This window comes from Pongo abelii, chromosome 10 (assembly GCF_028885655.2).
Source record: "Pongo abelii isolate AG06213 chromosome 10, NHGRI_mPonAbe1-v2.0_pri, whole genome shotgun sequence".
Classification (NCBI taxonomy): domain Eukaryota; kingdom Metazoa; phylum Chordata; class Mammalia; order Primates; family Hominidae; genus Pongo; species Pongo abelii.
Genome location: NC_071995.2, coordinates 122,463,380 through 122,483,630, shown reverse-complemented (window position 1 = coordinate 122,483,630; position 20,251 = coordinate 122,463,380). Strand labels below are relative to the sequence as shown.

The following is a 20,251-nucleotide window of genomic DNA, read 5'->3' as shown; positions in this document are numbered from 1 at the left end:
ACACTATCCAGCTACATTTACACACTTAAGACCCAGGCAATCAGGACACCATTTATTCAACAGGAGGCATAAAAACTATAATTCTCTTTCCCGGAATATGACTTAATCCCTCTGTTTTTCAGCTATTCACCAATAAAACAATACTGGGACTATTAACACAGAAAAACCCCAGCACATTAGCCACCTCTACAGGGCATCAAAGGATAACTGAAGCCCAGGGCCAAGGACATTCAGGAGGTCAAATGCCTGAAGATACTGAGGAATGGTTTTGAAAATCAGAAGTCAAGAATACTTCAGTATCTTTATGTTTAAAAATAACTATAAAATAAAAAATATAAAATAGCCTCAGAAAAGAGCTTATATATATATCATATGTACATATGTACATATGTCTATATATGTGACCCATCATGATAAATACTGACATCTATTATTTACACTCAAATAATTTTACATTTTCTTCTGTTAGACTACTTCAAGACTGGAATTGTTTTGTTTTGTTGTTTTTAATGAGAGGGTCTTGCTGTGTTCCTAGGCTGGTCTTGAACTCCTGGGCTCAAGTGATCCTCCTGCCTCAGCCTCCCAAAGTGCTGGGATTATAGGCAGGAGCCACCGCACCCAGCCAAGACTGGAATGTTTTTAGTAAAATATTCCCAAGTGTGAAATCCTTCATTTCTCCCTCATCTGAAAGGTCAGCTTTCAGAGACATCATTCTTCTCAGATGTGTCCTGAAGTTGTGATTTTCATTAAAAGCAAACTGGAGCCATCCACCAAGTTAGGGAACAGCAATGTCCTTGTGGGTTCATCTGTGGCACTGGAATCAGCAGTCATCTTCCAAATCTGAGATCCCTAAATCCGCTGTCTTGATTGTTCTTTTGCCAGTTGTCAACAAGCCCTTCTCAAATTCTTCTTCAGTTATTTTGCCTTTCTTAAGTTTTTTCAAGAGTCTTGTGTCATTAAGAAGTTCTTCCACGTCCTCATCTTCAATATCAGAACCCTAAGTGCAGAAGAAACCAATAAACTACTAAATTTTTCAGCAATAGTGTTCTAGTGAAACCAGCAGTTTTAACTCAGGAACTATAAGCTCTCAGATTGGCTTCTGCAAATAGAGCAAATTCCCCATCCTAGTCGCCAGCATAACAGAAATCTGACAGCCCCACACAATTCCTATTTAAAGAACTACTACAATAAATTTGTTCAAGATTCTAAGTTAATGTAAGTAAAACTAAACTTTACCTCTTCCCTTTTCCTTTTCTCATTCATTTTTTTCTTCTTTTCTTTTTTGGCCTTCTGCTTCGACCAAGCTTTATTTTTTATGAATTTTCTTCTCCCTTCATTTTCTGTTTTCTCTCTTCTTTGTTGCTCCAGGAGTTTCTGCCTCTGCTTTTCTCTGATTTTATCTTTAAATGGAATCATGTCGGTATTAACGTCCACGGGCACAAAATCTGGAAACTGCTTTCCTCTCAATTCTGGCATCTTGGGCATCCTCAGCAGGGCAAAACCTCGAGCAAGGCTGGCAAAATCAAGATCTGATTCAATCAGAAGATCAGAGTTAGTGCACTCAACAGGATTAGAACAATCAGCAATGGCTTACAATATAATTTTTTCTAACCAAAGGGTTTAATGCATTCATTTTAATTAGAATGAAAATAATTGAGGCCAGGCGCGGTGGCTCACGCCTGTAATCCCAGCACTTTGGGAGGCCGAGGCGGGCGGATCACGAGGTCAGGAGATTGAGATCATCCTGGCTAACACAGTGAAACCCCGTCTCTACTAAAAAATACAAAAAATTAGCTGGGCGTTGTGGCGGACGCCTGTAGTCCCAGCTACTCAGGAGGCTGAGACAGGAGAATGGCGTGAACCTGGGAGGCGGAGCTTGCAGTGAGCCTAGATCACGCCACTGCACTCCAGCCTGGGCGACAAAGCAAGACTCCGTCTCAAAAAAAAAAAAAAATTACATTTTTACAAAGTTAAAAGGAATACTCAGCAGCCAGTGGCCAGTTTATTCTGTGTCTACTCAAAACCTGGGAACACTTCCTTTTATGAGACAAAGCAATCTCATACTTGTGAGACCACCACATAGTTAAGATGGAGACATTATCACATGAAGAAGTCCAACTTACCCTTTAATCTGAAAATCAGGTTGCATTCATGCTTTGCATAAGCCTGGACATACGACACAAAAGCTTTCATGCCCTTTTCAAATACAGCTCTGTCAGCCAGGGCCATGGACTTGAGTTTTGGCAGAAGGTCCGCTGTGTTTCTCTGGAGCTTCATCTCCTGCAGGGGGCACTACACACACACACCACATTTTCACCTTCCCTCGCTGGCATCACATCCCCAGGGCTCCCCATCACAACCAAGAAAAACAAAAGCAAAACAATTCCTTTTCACCTTTTGAGGTCTGAAGCCCAACTCCAACCCAAATATTTCACATGCTCTGAAAAGTATGTTAAATTTTTAAAAGAAAATTTAAAAATCAGATTTCACATGACAGTCCTAATCTGGTAGCAAAGTATGGCAACACTGGGTCTCTATTCATAAGAAGTAACCCTTGCCTGGGTCCCAGCAGGGCGTGCTACCGCACAGACTTGGTCTCTCCATGACCGAGGTGCCTCCACAGCCTTAAAGCCCACCAGGGTGGCCGGGCACGGTGGCTCACGCCTGTCATCCTAGCAGTTTGGAAGGCCGAGGTGGGCGGATCACCTGAGGTCGGGAGTTCAAGAACAGCCTGACCAACATGGAGAAAGCCCGTCTCTACTAAAAATACAAAATTAGCTGGGGTGGTGCATGACTGTAATCCCAGCTACTTGGGAGGCTGAGGCAGGAGAATCCATGGAACTCAGGAGGCGGAGGTTGCGGTGAACCGAGATAATGCCATTGCACTCCAGCATGGGCAACAAGAGTGAAACTCCGTCTCAAAAAAAAAACAAAAAAAACCCCATCAGGGCCCCCCCACTGCCACCACCAGCCCAGCCCCAGTGAGTTTGCAATTCGTAATTTCAGTTGCTGACCACATGCTGGAGAAGAACTTTTCCAGCTACCCCATCACTAGGCATTCTATCTGAAAAGGGACGGCAGCTTACTTTTTGGTTAATTGCAAGGAAATTGATGTATGACTCTTCCATGGGCAGGAGGAACACCAGAGCGCTGCCCCCGTGGCCAATGCGGGCTGTGCGACCGCAGCGATGCACGAAGGCACTGTGAGAACACAGGATGGAAATGGGTACCCAGGTGATGACAGCTGAACAGAGCTCAGGCTCCAGCCACATGGCTGCTGCAGCTAAAATGCTATGGGGAGCCTCTAGCCTCCACAGCTCAGTGTGTACTCGGCCACTTACTAGTGTGAGAAATAGAACTGGCAATTAAACCAACACTGCAGACAGATACGATTCTGTAAGAAACATTTAACGTGAACTCTAAGTAAAACTTGTATCTTTCTCTCTGATCATACAGGTGGGACATAGTCCCCAGTGGAAAATCTGGGAAACAATGAAAAATACAAAGAATAAAATGAAAATGACCAATAATCTCAGGAGTAATCATCAACACTTGGGGGTTTATAGGCATTTTCCTATGCGTGGAAGCATGTTAGGAATATATGCTGACTTTGGAGAAAGTAATTGTAATTTTCACATGTGGTGTTATGTATTGCTTTTTTTCATTTAGACATTCTATTGTGTTTCTGCAAGAACTGATATTTGAAAGTACTTTTAATTGCTGCCAATACAGTATCACTATTTCACCATGAATGGGTTATTCATCCATTTCCCTATTTTTGCTACTTAAAACAATGGGTTTTTGTTCTGAGACAGAGTCTCACACTGTTGCCCAGGCTGGAGTGAAGTGGCACAATCCATTGCCACCTCTGCCTCCTGCGCTCAAGCGATTCTCCTGCCTCAGCCTCTCAAGTAGCTGGGACTACAGGCACACACGCCTGGCTAATCTGTATATATTTTTTTGTAGAGACAGGGTTTTGTCCTGTTGCCCAAGCTGGTGAATTCCTGGGCTCAAACGATTCACCTGCCTAGGCCTCCCAAAGTGCTGGAATTACAGGCGTGAGCCACCGCGCCCAGCCTCAAATAATGTTTTGTTGTTTTTTTTTGTTCTCTCTCATTGTCTGAAATTTCTATAACCTTGCTCTACATGGAGCAGGGCAAGGCCTCAAACCATTTCAAAACTGTTCTGGCAAGCACTGTAGGAATGCACGGGATCACTGCAGACCCAAGCACGCTGGAGGCTTGCTATAAAATGTTTCAGTGAACATCATTATGTTTATCTTCTTCAGGACTCCTCCTTTATTAGGCTAAATTCCTCAACAGAGAGTGGGTGGCAGCCTCGTACCATACCTTGCATTGCTGGGAGGGTCATATTGCAAAACCCAGTTGACTTCAGGAATATCAATTCCCCGGGCCATCACATCAGTGCACACTAAAATCCCACTAGAAAATGAGAAAACAGCATTCTGAGTAAGGAGGCCACCATCTTCATCACCATCAAACAGCCTACTGATCTCGATGACAGTGACACACAGGTGCTGGAGCTTCTCACAGAAGCAAATGCTTAAGGTAATATTTTGTTTTCTTCTTCTTTCTACAAATCTCTAGGACTTCATAAATTCCAATAAAAATTGGAGGGAGGTGAGAGACAGCAAAGGGATTTTAAAAATTACAACATTGCCATTTGAAAACCAAAACTGGATGGGTCTAATCCCTTGTAGCCATCTGAAAAACAAGGGACAATTCACTCCATAACTGAGGCCTAGCAGTCAGGTATATCGCTTTGTCCAAAAGAGGACTTTTAATATAGCCAGATGTTCAATGATTAAGAAAAACAAAACTATTATTTGTCAGCACAAGCAGATACAAGTTATGGTCATGGGTAGACACAAGTTGCCTGCTGTATAGTCACAAGCCTGATAAGCCACAGACAGTTGGTTTTTTTTTTGAGACGGAGTCGCACTCTGTTGCCCAGGCTGGAGTGCACTGGTGCAATCTCGGCTCACTGCAAGCTCCGCCTCCTGGGTTCACACCATTCTCCTGCCTCAGCCTCCAGAGTAGCTGGGACTACAGGCGCCCGCCACCATGCCCAACTAATTTTTTGTTTTTAGTAGAGACAGGGTTTCACCATGTTAGCCAAGATGGTCTTGATCTCCTGACCTCGTGATCCACCCACCTCGGACTTCCAAAGTGCTGGGATTACAGGCGTGAGCCACCATGTCCGGCCTTAAGCCACAGACAGTTTCTACCCAGACAGGACAAATGGATTTGCTCCTTGCTGCCTGACAGTCATCACAACCCTTCCCTGGACCAGGCACAGGGCAATCTGGGAGTGAAGACAATACACAGGACTCCTGTGTCACGGAGCCTGCTGTCTAGCACAGAAGTTCAGTAACTAGGGAAATGACACAGCAAAAGGCAAGGCAATTAGAACAGGGCAATGGAGGCTCTGGGCGTTTACAGAGATGTGATAACCAGATTAGAGAGGGAAGAGGGTTCCAGGCAGGAAAAACAACACATGCGGACAGCACAGGCTACTGGAGAATGGGGCGTTTGGGGACCTGAAAGAGCAGTGTGGCAGGAGAGCTGCTACTTCCAATGAAGCCCACCCACGTTTGCAATTTGCGGAACTCCATGAAGATCTTATTGCGTTTATATTTCATCTTTCCATGAATGCACATAATCTTCACGCCCTTCACCAGCGCCTCCAGAGCCTTCCCATAGTATTCCACACATGCACAGGTGCTGCAAGAGGGACAGAGGGCTTAGAGTCATTGGCCACCTTGGTCCTTCTACAACTGGGAGAGGGGAACAGTGAGCAATAGCTGCAGCAGACGCAACCTAACTACGAGCCCTCCCTAGGGGAATGACAAGGAGAATGGCAGTGGAAATCATCCACAACTGAGTTCTCAATCTGTAATCCTCTCAGCCAATGAAAGGCCAATCTTTTGACAAAATCCCTTTAACATGAGTTAAAACCCCCAAGGACGTATTCTACTGTCTAAAGATGTTCTAACGGGAAATCTCCCTGACCCTGAGAAAGGAATTAAAGTGAAACAGTCATTCAGAACAAAAGCAATGACATCTTAGCCACAAATAGTGTTACAAGATTTAAAAACATTTCTGCTTTTCCTTTAGGGAACTGCTTCTTCCCCAATGAGCAGGATTCCCAAGGGCTCAGCAAATAACCCAAGCTAGGCCAATCAGATCCCTTCTCCCAGATATTTGGGACTTGGAGCTGAGTCATCCAAGGACAAAAAGGGGGTTGGCAGTCATCCCAATAAAGATATGCCCTAAAGAGATGGCCCATGAACTCCTGCCAGGGAGCCTCCTTCCCTGGGAGCTGGACACTCAACATTCTCTGCATCTGTGAGCTCCTTACCCAGCACCCTTCTAATAAAGTTCACCCTGGACCCGTTTCCTTAACTGGAAGCATTCCCAAGTGATTTCCCATCCTTTTGCAGATGAGGGAACTGAAACTTACCAGAGACACAGAATAAGTGGCAGAACCAGAACCCAGGTCTAATGCTCCTCCCACTATATCAGACTGCTGCATTCCAGTTTGGGCTAACTCTTGTCTACTTCAGTTCCCCCACCTATGCTGTGACTGCTACCAGACTGGTCACTCTTTTCCACCTTGAGTCACATAGTATGTATATGTAATGAAGTGGTGTTTCACACACTAAGCCTCACAACCCACAGATCTGGGGGGTTCTGAAATCAATTTAGTGGGTCTCGACCAGCATTTTTAAAAAATTAACAGCTGGAGTAGAACAGAATAGAAAACATCCCACCTAGCAGGGTGCAGTTTCATGAAAACCTCTGTTTTATTGTCTCGTTTGGGTGTGTACCAAATTGTACTTCTTACTGTGGGTCATGGTCAATATTGCATTTTATTTGTAGGATAACTGATAGAAAAGAAATTATAAATATAAATAAATATATAAATAAATATAAAATTATTTTTTAAGTACTACTAAAGATCAACACATTTATCTCTGGAGAAAAGGGGAAAAGAACCAACCAGTCCAAAGAATATATGCATCTGTCCCTACGCTGCCTTCTGAACACAGGACAAAACCCCACTGTGGCGGACTCCATAGGTGGCTGATAAACACTATTCCCAACCACTTCTTGCTTCGCTGGCCACTACTACAGAGGCAGAAAAGCTGCGCACTCATTTCCTCTGCTGCTCTTGAAGTGAGGGGCCACCACGTGACCCACTTTTGGCCCCTAAGATGAATTCACAGCTGAAGTCAACTAGGGCAGAGGGGTTTCTGAGGAAGCTCTTTGCTTTCCTGATTAAAAGGCATGGATATAGCTAACATTGCCATAAGCCCCCTCTGCCTTTCCCCCCTTATCTTTCTTCAGTGCAGACATGACAGGGTGTAATAGTGGTCATCCAGAATCCATGAGATGACACATAGGAAGAGAAGACCAATCACATCAACATTGACTTTGACATGACTGACACATGAAACCCATATGAGAAACTGCCTGCCTTTGGACTTCTTTTTACAGGAGAAAAATAAAGCCAACCTTGTTTGGACCACAAAAGTTGGGTTTTCAGTTATTTGCAGCCAAAAGCATTCCAGAGAGAACCATGCTAGATGGAATCCAAAACCCAAAGGCTGCATGCACCTGCACATTCTGGCCGAATCCCTGACGCCCCTACCACAGAGACCAAAGGAGTACCTGAAGAAGACCAGGTGTTTCTCCTGCTTATGATTGCGAAGAAAATGGACCAGCTGATTAAATTTCTCATCTGCCTTGCATACCTGCAAAATAAAAAGGGAAACTAATAAAAAACATATTTGGCAATAATAATCCCCATGGCTATTTTCAGTTTCAGCATTAAATTTTAAGGAATGTCATTTCCCCCATGGGTAGGACAGACTTTAGTTGGAATGTTAACTGGTCTACCTAGCTCAGAATAAATATCAACATGTGCTGCTGCCTGTAAAAGTTAATTTGTATGTCACAAAATCATATAGCTCAGAGAAACATAGTCATCCAACAGGCAACAGTTCCCAACTCCCAATCCCAATACACATGCCAGCCGTTACACCATCTCCAGGGTGTTCCCCCAGGAAATTCTGATGCCAAGTTAGAAGTCACTGCTCTAAGGTGAATAATGATTTCCAGAAAGCAATGTACATAATTATTTAAAAGGCCTCCATGGACGCAGACCCCACTGCTTTTCTTCATAATGCAATCAAGTCCTCCATTCAAACTCCCAAATTAGAGACATTAAATTCACCTGAATGCATTCATCCTACTTTTACCAAAACCAAATCCCGTTTGGAATTTTTTCTCATGTACTCAGCCATCTCTAAATGCAAAACGAATGCAAAATAACAGAATGCAACAGTAGCCACAGTGTGTCCAAAGCTAACATTAGTACAAGTATCCCTCATCCAGGGTCCTTAGGACCCGAAGTGTTTTCTGGCTCTTGAATTTTTTCAGATTTTGGAATAGCTGCACTATACTTACCAGCTGAGCATCCCTAATCTGGAAATCCAAAATCCAAAATGCTCCGAGTATTTCCTTTCAGCATCATGTTGGCACTCAAAAAGCTTCAGATTTTGGAGGATTTTGGATTTTGGAATTTCAAGTTAGGAATGCTCAACCCATACTTATTGTGTACTAAGCACTATCATGAACATTTTTGCATGGATTAATTAATTAATCCTTCGGCAACCCTACGAAGCTGTATACTACTGTGGCCCCCATTTGACAAGTAAGGGCCTGTAAGTTCATCGGTTAAATCTGGTAGGGGCCAAAGCCAAGATATGCACCAGGCAGTCCTGCTCTAGCGCCCATGCTCTCCACACTACCCTATGCAGAGTCCTTCCCTCTGCTTGGGAAGAGCTAGCCTCCTCCCTCACCCAGTCCAGCTTGTCAGAAACATCAATGGCAACTACAACTCCCACTTCTGATGAGCCTATCTGATTCTGACAACACTCTCCAGTTACACTAGGTGCAGTTTCTCATTTGCAAACTCATTCTACCTTTAATCTGCCTACAAATTGACACAAACCGGAGAGCAGCCTCGACAGCCTCAGTCTGCAGCAATAGGAACACTCTGGTTTCGAGACCAGCCTCCTTCATTTTGAACAGCAGACATGTTCAGGAGCTAGGGAACCCCTCCAGGCCTAAGGAAAAATTTAACCTGAGAAAGCTTATTGCAAAAGAGAAAGAAAAGCCCCAGCCCCAGCCCCAGGCTGGTGGGCCAATGTCCCGTCAGCAGTGGCACTGGCCTGTGGGTGCCTCCTCGCCCTGATGGTGCTGCCTCCCCTGCAGCCTGTGCTCTCTACGCTTGTGCCTCGTAGCCCATCCCAGCAATGGGACAGAACAGAACAGGGGTGAGGAGTGGCCTCATTACTAAACAATCAAGTTGCCAAAAGCCCATCTACTTCCTTGTGAAGAAACTACAGAAGCCAGCAGCCAGTATTTACTACTAGAAATTCAGCATATTTGGGCCAGGCACGATGGCTCATGCCTGTAATCCCAGCACTTTGGGAGGCTGAGGCAGGAGGATCATGAGGTCAGGAGTTCAAGACCAGCCTGGCCAATGTGGTGAAACCCCACCTCTACTAAAGATACAAAAAATTAGCCGGGCATGGTGGCACATGCCTGTAATCCCAGCTACTCGGGAGACTGAGGCAGGAGAATTGCTTGAACCCAGGAGGCAGAGGTTGCAGTGAGCCGAGATCGTACCATTGCACTCCAGCCTGGGTGACCAGGGTAAGACCCCATCTCAAACAAAAAAAAACAAAACAAAACGAAAAAACGGCCGGGCACGGTGGCTCACGCCTGTAATCCCAGCACTTTCGGAGGCCGAGGTGGGTGGATCACCAGGTCAGGAGATGGAGACCATCCTGGCTAACAGGGCTAACTAAAAATTAGCCAGGCGTGGTGGCGGGTACCTGTAGTCCCAGCTACTCGGGAGGCTAAGGCAGGAGAATGGTGTGAACCCAGGAGGCGGAGCTTGCAGTGAGCTGAGATCACGCCACTGCACTCCAGCCTAGGCGACAGAGCAAGACTCCGTCTCAAAAAAAAAAGAAAGAAATTCAGCATGCATATTTGATGCAGGTCAAAAATACACAACATTTACAGAGCAGAATATTTCCACCCTACAAAGTCTCCTTAGGAGTGAGTCTGTCATTTGATTTTCTGTGTTCCACCTGCACATCTAACTATGCCCTTCTCTGTGACACAGGCTGTTCTGACGGGCCCAGGAACTACAGAGCTTAGTCATGCCTGCACCCAGCACACCCCAAGCATGTAAAATAGAAACATTTGGTCACTTGAGGGTAGATGGTTCAGAGACACTGTCCTTAGAGACTGTGCTTAAAATACATTTATGTCCAATTTAACTTACTTATTCATTCAATGAGTAGGACCACTCAGACCATTTGCCCTAGCTCTGTCCCCAAATCCATTTCACATATGCTACAGGGTCTCACATATTTATTCTACCAGTACAATTTCCATAAAATGAGCACTGGTCATTATCGCTGAGTAAGAAGCAAGCCCAGGCACTTACCATGTAGTAGTTTTCCAGGCGGAAGGGGGTCTTCTGGGCACTGCTGGCTGCCACGCCCTTCTCCTTCACTGAGACCCGGACAGGGTTCCGGAGGCCCGCTCTCACCAGGTTCTCCACTTCCTGTGTCTGAGTGGCAGAGAAAAGGCCTGTTCTCCTCTGCTTTGGCAAAAACTCCAGAATGGTGTTGATGCTGATAAAAAGAGGGCTCACACTTAACCGCTCACTTGCCAGCAGAATCAACACACAGTGCGTCACGATACTAAACAGGTATTCAAAAAGACTGAAAGTGAAGCCATCAAAATATTTATAGCACATACACTGGGAGGTGCGATTATAGGTGATTCTTTGTTTCTTCTTTATACTTTCATTTTTCCAAGGTTCCTCAAATTTTAGCATACAATTATAATGATATGTGAATTATATCCCATAAAGCTGTTTATTAAAAAACAACAAAACTGCCAGGTGTGATGGCTCGTGCTTGTAATCCCAGCACTTCAGGAGGCTGGGATGGGAAGATCTCTTGAGCCCAGGAGTTTGAGACCAACCTGGGCAACATAATGGGATCTTGTCTCTGCCAAAAATTAAAAAAAAAAAAAAAGCATGATGGCATGCGCCTGTAGTCCCAGATGACTCAGGAGGCTGAGGTGGGAGGATCACTTAAGCCCAGGAAGTAAAGGTCGCAATGACCCGAAATCATGCCATTGCATTCTAGCCTGGATGACAGAGTGAGACCCTGTCTCAAAAAAAAAAAAAAAAAAATACTTGAAGAAAAGTGCATTTTAAGATCAAAGATAGAACTGGAATAAAAATCACATGGTAGAATTTGAAAGCTCAAACTACTTAATGATTTGAAATTAAAATGTGGTTAATAAAAATACTTAGGCCAGGCATGGTGGCTGGCACCTGTAATCCTAGCACTTTGGGAACCCTAGGTAAGAGGATCACTTAAGCCCAGGAGTTTGAGAACAGACTGGGCAACACGGCAAAACCTCATCTGCAAAAAATAAAAAAACCATCCAGGCATGGTGGTGTGCACCTGTAATCCCAGCTATTCGGGAGGCTGATGCGGGAGGATCACCTGAGCCCGAGAGGTTGAGGCTGCAGTGAACATAATCACACCACTGCACTCCAGCCTGGGTGACAGCATAAGACCCTGTCTCTAAAAAACAAATAAATAAAAAATAAATAAAAATGAAAATAAAAAATAAAAATACCTAGTCATAAAGCAGTAAACTCCATTTTGCTCTCCTTTTGTATTAGTATCATCTGCCCACTCAAGCCAGTGAAGTCCAAAGTCCAGTACCTTGCCTCAAACCCCATGTCCAGAAGTCTGTCTGCCTCATCCAACACCAGGACATCCAGGGATCGCACACAGCTGGCCAGATCCAAGCCTTCGGCCTTCCTCCGGAACATGTCCTCCAAGCGGCCTGGAGTGGCCACAATGATGTTCCCACTTTGGAAAGAAAGTTAACATTTACCAAACTCTCTGGATCTTGGGAATGTGGTTAATGATTACCAAAATACCAAGTTTTATATCCCCCCAAAGTCATTTAAGCCCTAGTGAAGAGAAGGAAGAGCACGAGAGTGGAAGAGTGCTGCAGGGTAGAAAGAGTGAGGGCTGCGGCGAGGCAGGATCTGGGTTCTGGGCTATGACCCAGGCAAGGTTGGCAAACTCCAGCTCCCAAACCAAACCTGGGCTGCTGCCTGTCCTTGCCAAGTATTTTATTGGCAGACAACCACGCCCATTTATTCACATGTTGTCTATCGCTGCCTTCACACTACAACAGCAGTTGAGTAACTGCGATGGAGACCATATGGTTCACAAAGCCGAAAACATTTACCATCTGCTCCTTTACAAAAAAAGCTTACCAACCTCTGACCTACGCAAGTTACTCAAACATTGTAGGCCCCAGGTAACTCACATGTAAAATGGAAATGGTGACAGAATTAGAGAATCCTATGTAAAGCTCACAAACTGGCAGACTCAGGGCCAGATGTGGCTCCCTCAGACTGGCTCACCTACAAGATGTGTTCTTCAAATGTGGATTACACACCAACAGTTAAAAAATCAGGAGATTACACACACAAATCTGGAATTCCATCTTCTTTTTAAAAAATTCAAAACCTGGCACTACTGAGCCGAGTCCCCCCAGGCAACTACCAGCTGGAGCTGAGTATTCAAGGCAGCTACGGGCCAGTTCCTCACCATCCCCCAGCCCTGCACTCATCTATCCTGACCACTCATGTATCTTCACGTGGTTCTCTTGACCTCTGTAAGAACCTGAGTTTGTGAAGTTATCATCAGGGCCTTATGGGAAGGAGCCAGCAAAGCGCAATGGGAAGCTGGCCTGGAGAAAACAACTTTTTGCAGGGGGAGGAGGCTGCTGAAAGGGGGACCCACAGTTAGGCTGAGATCACACATCGATTCTTAGGTTCACTGCCAAAAGCAAGCAAAGAAACAAGCAGACACGAGCAAACTCACCCTTGTTGCTTAAACCTCTCAACATCTTCTCCAGGATTCCTGCCTCCGATCCAAAGAATCTGGCTACAACAAGAAAACAGCCTTTGATTAAGTTCGACAAAACAACAGCCCATGGCTAACAGGGACACTGCATCCAATTCACCTGAACTCGGGGAAGTGCTTCGTGAAATGCGACAGGACCTCGTCTATTTGAATGGCCAGCTCTCGAGTGGGGGTGATGATTATGGCTCCAACCTACCCACATGGAAGGAAGGGACACAGTCAGCAGTGCAAGGGACTCCCAGAGAGGAACTCATAGGCCCTCCACCCTCCACCACACAAAGGAAAGTTCCAGAGAAAGAGTAGTTACCAGACTTTCTCAGCAGCATCTCTGAGCACATATCAACTACTTTGAATTATGGTTACTCGTCATCATACACTGCAGTTATGCTCTTTCAAGTCATGAAGAACAGTGAATTAGTGAATGCTGAACCACTGCTCACAGGGGAAACATAGGGTTAGGTTCCTGCCAGTCTCTGGGCATGACATTTTTGTCAACCAATCAATATATAACCCTATTTTATGTCTGTTTGTGCTTAAAAGACTCTATTTAATATATACTATTGATTCATTCCCATTGAACTCGTGGCCAACAGCACATTAACTCATGCCTGAGCTTGTGCTTCTCTAGCATGGGGATTTTCTCTGTACGTCATAACCTTCTTGCACCCAGGAACACTAGACTGCACTACATCACGGGGCCATTTCAAAAACCAAAATCACCAACATAAAGCACAAAAATGTGCAAAATGGCCGGGCACGGTAGCTCACACCTGTAATCCCAGCACTTTGGGAGGCCAAGGCGGAAGGATCACTTGAACCCAGGAGTTTAAGACCAGCCTGGGTAACATGTCAAAACCCCATCTCCTCAAAAAATACAAAAAATGACCCAGACATGATGGTCCACACCTGTAGTCCCAGCTACCTGGAAGGCTGAGGCAGGAGGACAGCTTAAGCCTGGGAGGTGGAGGTTGCAGTGAGATGAGATCACACCACTGCACTCCGGCCCGGGTGACAGAGCAAAACCCTGCCTCAGGGAAAAAAGAAAAAAAAAAAAAGGTAATAAACATGGCACTAAATAGATGACGAAAAGGACACTGTTTACGCCTGAGCAGTAAAACGAAAGGCAGCTCTGCCCACGCCCATGACTGCAGAAGCACTGAGGATCCACTGGGGTGTTCTAAATTTTAACGAGCAGGCAAATTCACAAATACAGAATCCACAAATAATGAGGATTAATTATCTTTTTTTTCAAGTTTCATTCATTCATTCATTCATTCATTCATTCATTATTTGTAGAGATGAAGTCTCACTGTGTTGCCCAGGCTGGTCTCAAACTCCTGGACTCCAGTGATCCTCCAGACTCAGCCTCCCAAAGTGCTGGGATTACAGGCGTGAGCCACAGCTTCTGGTCTATTTTTTCACGTTTGTAGCCAGCTTCTTAATCCAATGTGAACTCTCTGATGACTAGGTGAAAATAAATCACTTTTGTTGTCCTCACCTGACTCTTTTTTAACTTCTCTTCTCTTCTCAGAAGAATTTCCAGGATGGGGATGACAAAAGCGAGTGTTTTGCCACTACCTGTGACCTGCAAACAGAGAGTTTTGGTTTCCCTTTCTTCCTCAGAGTTCATTTGAGGGAGAACACGAGGACAGGCTGCATATACCCGAGGCACTCACCGCTTCTGCAGCGACATCTTTGTTTCGCATGAACAGAGGGATGGTTGCGGACTAAAGGGAGAGATTGCAAAGCACTGGTTAAAGGATGCCATGAATTCACAGGTGAGACCCGAAGCCCTAGGAACATAATGGGCAGCTAAGGTCACAGTGGGTCCCACCACAAAAGGGGCTCTGAGTAACCAAGTCAGCATAGAGAAGTTGAATCAAACGTGGCAACTGTGTCTACATGGACGGCGTGTGGGGACAGTGAGCTGAGCTGGGAGGTGGTAGTCCTGAATTCTAGCCCTGTCGCTCCTACTTTCCCTCTCTGAACCAGGAAGGGGTTGAAGACATTGGGTTTTAGGGTTCCTTCCAGCTCTAGTATCACAGAATCATGATTCAAATAAACCCTCTCATTTTAAGCACTGTAGAGGTTGCCAGACTTTACAAGAAACCTGGTTTTAGCAATCAAAAAAGCTAAACCTCAATTAGATTCAGGCCTTGGCCTCGAGGCTGCTCCCTCCAGGATTCAGCCCTGGTCCCCAGGGCCTGAGCTCACTTAAATCACAGCAGGTGTAATATTATTCCAACTGCCTCTACACAGTGATTTCTATCCCCCTGCTCAACCCCTGAGGGAACATTTGGCAATGTAAGGAGACATTTTTGGTTGTCAAAACCCAGGGTGGGCCAGGCGTGGTGGCTCACATCTATAATCACAGCACTTTGGGAGGCCCAGGTGGGTAGATCCCTTAAGGCCAGGAGTTCCAGACCAGCCAGGCAACATAGGGAGACTCTGTCTCTACAAAGAAAATTTTTTAAATTATGTGGGTGTGGTGGTGCATGCCTGCAGTCCCAGCTACTCAGGAGGCTAAGGTAAGAGGATCACCTAGGCCCAGGGAGGTCGAGGCTACTGTGAGTTGTGACTGTGCCACTGCACTCCAGCCCGGGTAACAGAGCAAGACCCTGCCTCAAAAAATAAATAAACGAATGAATAAATAAATAAATAAATAAAATACAACCAGGGTTGGGAGGTGATGTCCTCTGATGGACAGATTCCAGTGATGCTGTTAAACATCCTACAATGCCCAGGACAGCCCCATAACAAAAAATTTTCCAGCACAAAATGTCAAGAGTGCCAACAGTGAGGACCCTGCTTCAGGCCATTGCTGCCCAATAGAAATAAAATGTGAACCACATAAACAATTTTAAATTTTCTAGTAGCCATAGTAAGAAAAGTAAAAAGAAATGGGTGAAATAAATTTTAATATTTATTTAACCCAATATATCAAAAATATTGTCCCTTCACATTTAATCAATATTTAAAAATCAGCATTTTCCATTCTCTTTTTTCATACTACGTCTTCAAAATCTAGTGTGTTATTTGATACTCAGAGTACACTTTGATTTGGACAAAGTGTATTTCAAGCACTCAATAGCCATGTCTGATGACTGTGTAGTGTGGATGACAGATCTAGACAATGAGCTCCGAGGCCAGAGATTGGGTCTTGCTCGTACTACATTCCCTAGGCAGGGCACATAGCACTCCCAGTTTTCATCTCCAGCCCTGCCTGCTGGAAATAGATTCTCCACATTCCCGGGAATCTTATGGGCATCTCAAACTCAAGACTTCATTTATTACAAAAAAAATTTTTGTGATGACAGGGCCTCCTATGTTGCCCAGGCTGGTCTTGAACTCCTGGTCTCAAGTGATCCTCCCACCTTGGTCTCCAAAAGTGCTAGGATTACAGGCGTGAGCCACCGTGGCCGGCCATTATTTATTTTAATTTCAGAGACGCGGGTCTCACTATGTTGCTCAGGCTGGTCTTGAACTCCTGGGCTCAAGGGATCCTCCCACCTCAGCCTTCCAAACAAATGGTACTACAGGCGGGTGCCACTGTACCCAGCTCAGTGTTTAAAAACAGGACTCTTGTGGTCAGGCGCGGTGGCTCACTCCTGTAATCCCAGCACTTTGGGAGGCCAAGGCGGGCGTACCTGAGGTCAGGAGTTCGAGACCAGCCTGGCCAACATGGCGAAATCCCGTCTACTAAAAATACAAAAATTAGCCAGGCGTGGTGGTGCATGCCTGTAACCCCAGCTACTTGGAAGGCTGAGATGGGAGAATCGCTTGAACCCGGGAGGCAGAAGTTGCAGTGAGCCGAGATCGTGTCATTGCACTCCAACCTGGGTAAGAGAGCAAGATTCGGTCTCAAAAAAGTTAAAAACAAACAAACAACAACAAAAAAAAGAACTCTTGACTTTCCCTCTGAAACCTGATACACACTGCAGTCATTCTCAGGAAATGGTAACACCATTCACTCAGCTACTAATAAAAATCGGCCGGGTGCGGTAGCTCAGCCTGTAATCCCAGCACTTTGGGAGGCCGAGGCCGGTGGATCACGAGGTCAGGAGTTCAAGACCAACCTGGCCAAGATGGTGAAACCCCGTATCTACTAAAAATACAAAAAATTAGCCGGGCGTGGTGGCAGGCACCTGTAATCTCAGCTACTCGGGAGGTTCAGGCAGAGAATTGCTTGAACCCAGGAGGTGGAGGTTGCAGTGAGCCGAAATCACGCCACTGCACTCCAGCCTGGGCAACAGAGCAAGACTCCATCTCAAAAAAAAAAAAAAAAAAGAATAAAAACCTCAGGTCCCTGTAGAGTCTTTTCTTTCCTAACCTCCACTTCCAGTCCCTTAGCAACCTTAAAGCTATCCCAAATGTGACTTCTCAATATCCACTGGTTCCACCCTACTCCAAGTCACCATCATCTCTTACCTGACAATGGCCTCCTAAGCGACCTGCCTGCTTCATCGCTTATGCCTGGAAAGGCCACTCTACAGAGAAATCACAGCCCTTCCCTTCCTAAACATCTTCCCAGATAAGATGGGTTCCCACTACATTTAGAATGAAATCTAAGCGCCTACAAGACCCTGCACAATCCATCTCTTACACTACTCTTGATGTTCAGCCACAAAGGCCTCCTTTCTGCTGCTCAAACCATTTGCAGCCTGCCCCAGGGCATTTATGTGCACTGGTATTTCTCTCCACTGGAATAATCTCCCACTAGTCACCCCAGAGCCAGCTCCTTCTCAATCACTGAGGTCTCACCTCAATGCACCTCCTCAGAGAGGCCTTCCTTAACACCCTGTCTCACCTCCTCTCCAGTCCTCGCGCGACACTGTCTATCACAACCGTCTTAGTTCTTTCATAACACTTACCAGCAGCTGAAATTATCCTTTCTCTAGCTCTTGCACTAGAAAGTAAGGCTATGAGCAGATGCCAATACTGCAAACTCCCCAGAGCCTAGAAGAGTTCCTGACACATAGCAGGTCCTCAAGAAATATTCTTGAAGAGATACATAACGGTAACCCTTACTGAGCTCCTATAGTGTGCCGACTGGTTTATTTAGTCCCCACAGCAACCCCATAAGGAGGGTGTTATTTTTTCGTCATTTCACAGAGAAGGAAAATGAAGCACGGAGAGGTTAAGCCATTTGCCCGAGGTCTCACAGCTACAGCGGGCAGGGCCAGGATGAGAACCAGGCTTGAGACCCCAGCACCCGAGGGCGGGGTGGGTCGCGGCCCCTCTGCCGGCTCGCTGGCCGAGCAGCCCCGCATCCCGCCAGTCTGGGCAGCCTGGAGACGAGGCAAGAACCCTAGCTGGAGGGATGAGCGCCCCAGGGCTCAGATCTGTCCGATCACCTCCGGTGGGTACGATGCAGCTGGCGCCTGACCCTCTCCCTGCCTCACTCCCCGCCCAGGGAACCGATACCTGCACCGGCGTCATGTACGGGAAGCCCAGCTCCCGCAGCGCGCCCAGCACCTGCGGGTGCAGCGGCACAGGCAGCGACTCCCAGGAGCCTTCCGTCACATGCTCCATGGCGCGCTCCTTCGCCGCCTCTGTCGCCGCTGCTCGAACGCGCCCTGTGCACCCCCAACGAGCACTTCCGCTTCCGGCAGCTCAGGCGGCCGGCCGGGAACTTCGCTGGAGCAGCAGAGTTCCGGAGCGCGGCGAAGGCTCCCACGCCGCGGGAGGGAGGAAAGGCGCCCGCGGGACGGTGGAGGCAGGCGGCGGGGCAGGCCTGGGGAGTTACACCCGCCCCGCACAGCCCCCTGGGCTCCGGGCGCCTCTCCGCACCGGGCAGGGGTTTTGGCGGGAGGGAGTCTGGCCCGGCCCTCCCACTTTCTCTGCCCCTCGGAGGCAGGTGGCAGCACAGGACCGTGTCCAGGCCGATGGACAGCGGGGCGGGCTGGCTGCCGTGGGCGGAGAAACGTGTCGGGGACTCGGGTTAGCAGCCCTGCAAAACAGGCACCCGCTGATGGCGGGGGTCCGATGGCCGGTAGGTCCTGAATGTTGGTTTACTTTCCCGGAAGTTAGGGTCAGAGTCCTAACTAAGAACACTGTCCCATTCCTCTGTTCACTGTTGGCCTGGGCCATTCATGTCCACATACAACTTCACTCAGAAAGCTTTTTTGTTTGTTTGTTTGAGACGGAGTCTCGCTGTGTTGCCCAGGCTGGAGGCTGGGCGCGATCTCGGCTCACTGCAAGCTCCGCCTCCCGGGTTCACGCCATTCTCCTGCCTCAGCCTCCCGAGTAGCTGGGACTACAGGCGCCCGCCACCACGCCCGGCTAATTTTTTGTATTTTTAGTAGAGATGGGGTTTCACCGTGTTAGCCAGGATGGTCTCGATCTCCTGACCTCGTGATCCGCCCGCCTCGGCCTCCCAAAGTGCTGGAATTACAGGCGTGAGCCACCGCGCCCGACTTTCACTCAGCAAACTTTTATTGACCACTCATTGTGTGCCCTCTATGAGGGCCTATCTCCTCCACCTATGTGCATGGCTTGCTCCTGTTGAGGCTCTGAAAACGAAACCCCAAAATGAAGGCCGCAGAGGCAGCCTCAGAAGCAAATTTCTCTCTGACCTTCTGCTCCCTCTCTGATCTCTGATTCTCTGAGGCTAGCCATAGAAACTCAAGAATCCCTCTTGCCCATGACGGAGCATACAAACGGGAATCCCTTTTCTCCACAGTCAGCCATAAAACCTAAAAATATTACTCTCTCTCCACCTTTCTGTGAAAAAAACTGGCCATAAAGAAATTATCGGCCTGGCACGGTGGCTCACACCTGTAATCCCAGCACTTTGGGAGGCCAAGGCGGGCAGATCGCAACGTCAGGAGTTCGAGACCAGCCTGGCCAATATGGTGAAACCCTGTCTCTACTAAAAATACAGAAATTAGCCGGGCGTGGTTGCGCATGCCTGTAGTCCCAGCTACTCAGGAGCCTGAGGCAGAAGAATTGCTTGAACCAGGGAGGTGGAGGTTGTGCCACTGCACTCCAGCCTGGGTGACAAAGCGAGACTTGGTCTCAAAAAAAAAAAAAAAAAAAAATTATCTGGGCTAGGCGCGGTGGCTCATGCCTGTAATCCCAGCACTGTGGGAGGCCGAGGCAGGCAGATCACCTAAGGTCAGGAGTTTGAGACCAGTCTGGCCAACGTGGTGAAAACCCGTCTCTACTAAAAATACAAAA

The 20,251-nt window shown here is 46.8% G+C and overlaps 1 protein-coding gene and 1 non-coding gene across 4 annotated transcripts; both read right to left on the bottom strand.

The window, feature by feature from the left end:
* Positions 1 to 39: 39 nt before the first annotated feature.
* On the bottom strand, positions 40 to 19,573 carry DDX55 (DEAD-box helicase 55). 3 transcript variants are annotated; one of them, XM_024256818.3, is made up of 14 exons: positions 18,497 to 19,573; positions 14,749 to 14,799; positions 14,571 to 14,657; positions 13,173 to 13,264; positions 13,031 to 13,093; positions 11,852 to 12,001; positions 10,549 to 10,738; positions 7,695 to 7,777; positions 5,613 to 5,744; positions 4,350 to 4,442; positions 3,087 to 3,201; positions 2,124 to 2,292; positions 1,237 to 1,529; positions 40 to 997 (listed from the first exon to the last, which is right to left on the bottom strand). In XM_024256818.3, exons 1-14 carry the CDS (start codon positions 18,602 to 18,604, stop codon positions 821 to 823), a joined length of 1,803 nt encoding a protein of 600 aa, XP_024112586.2. In that variant the 5' UTR covers positions 18,605 to 19,573; the 3' UTR covers positions 40 to 820. The 3 variants fall into 3 exon arrangements, with proteins under 3 accessions (XP_024112586.2, XP_054383662.1, XP_054383663.1); XM_054527688.2 differs by lacking the exon at positions 40 to 997 and having other exon boundaries at positions 1,270 to 1,513; XM_054527687.2 differs by lacking the exons at positions 14,571 to 14,657; positions 14,749 to 14,799 and having other exon boundaries at positions 18,497 to 18,667.
* LOC112135977 (small nucleolar RNA SNORA9) lies at positions 4,115 to 4,247 on the bottom strand. The gene has a single exon (XR_002917193.1). It is a non-coding gene; the product is annotated as a small nucleolar RNA SNORA9 (small nucleolar RNA).
* Positions 19,574 to 20,251: the final 678 nt, after the last annotated feature.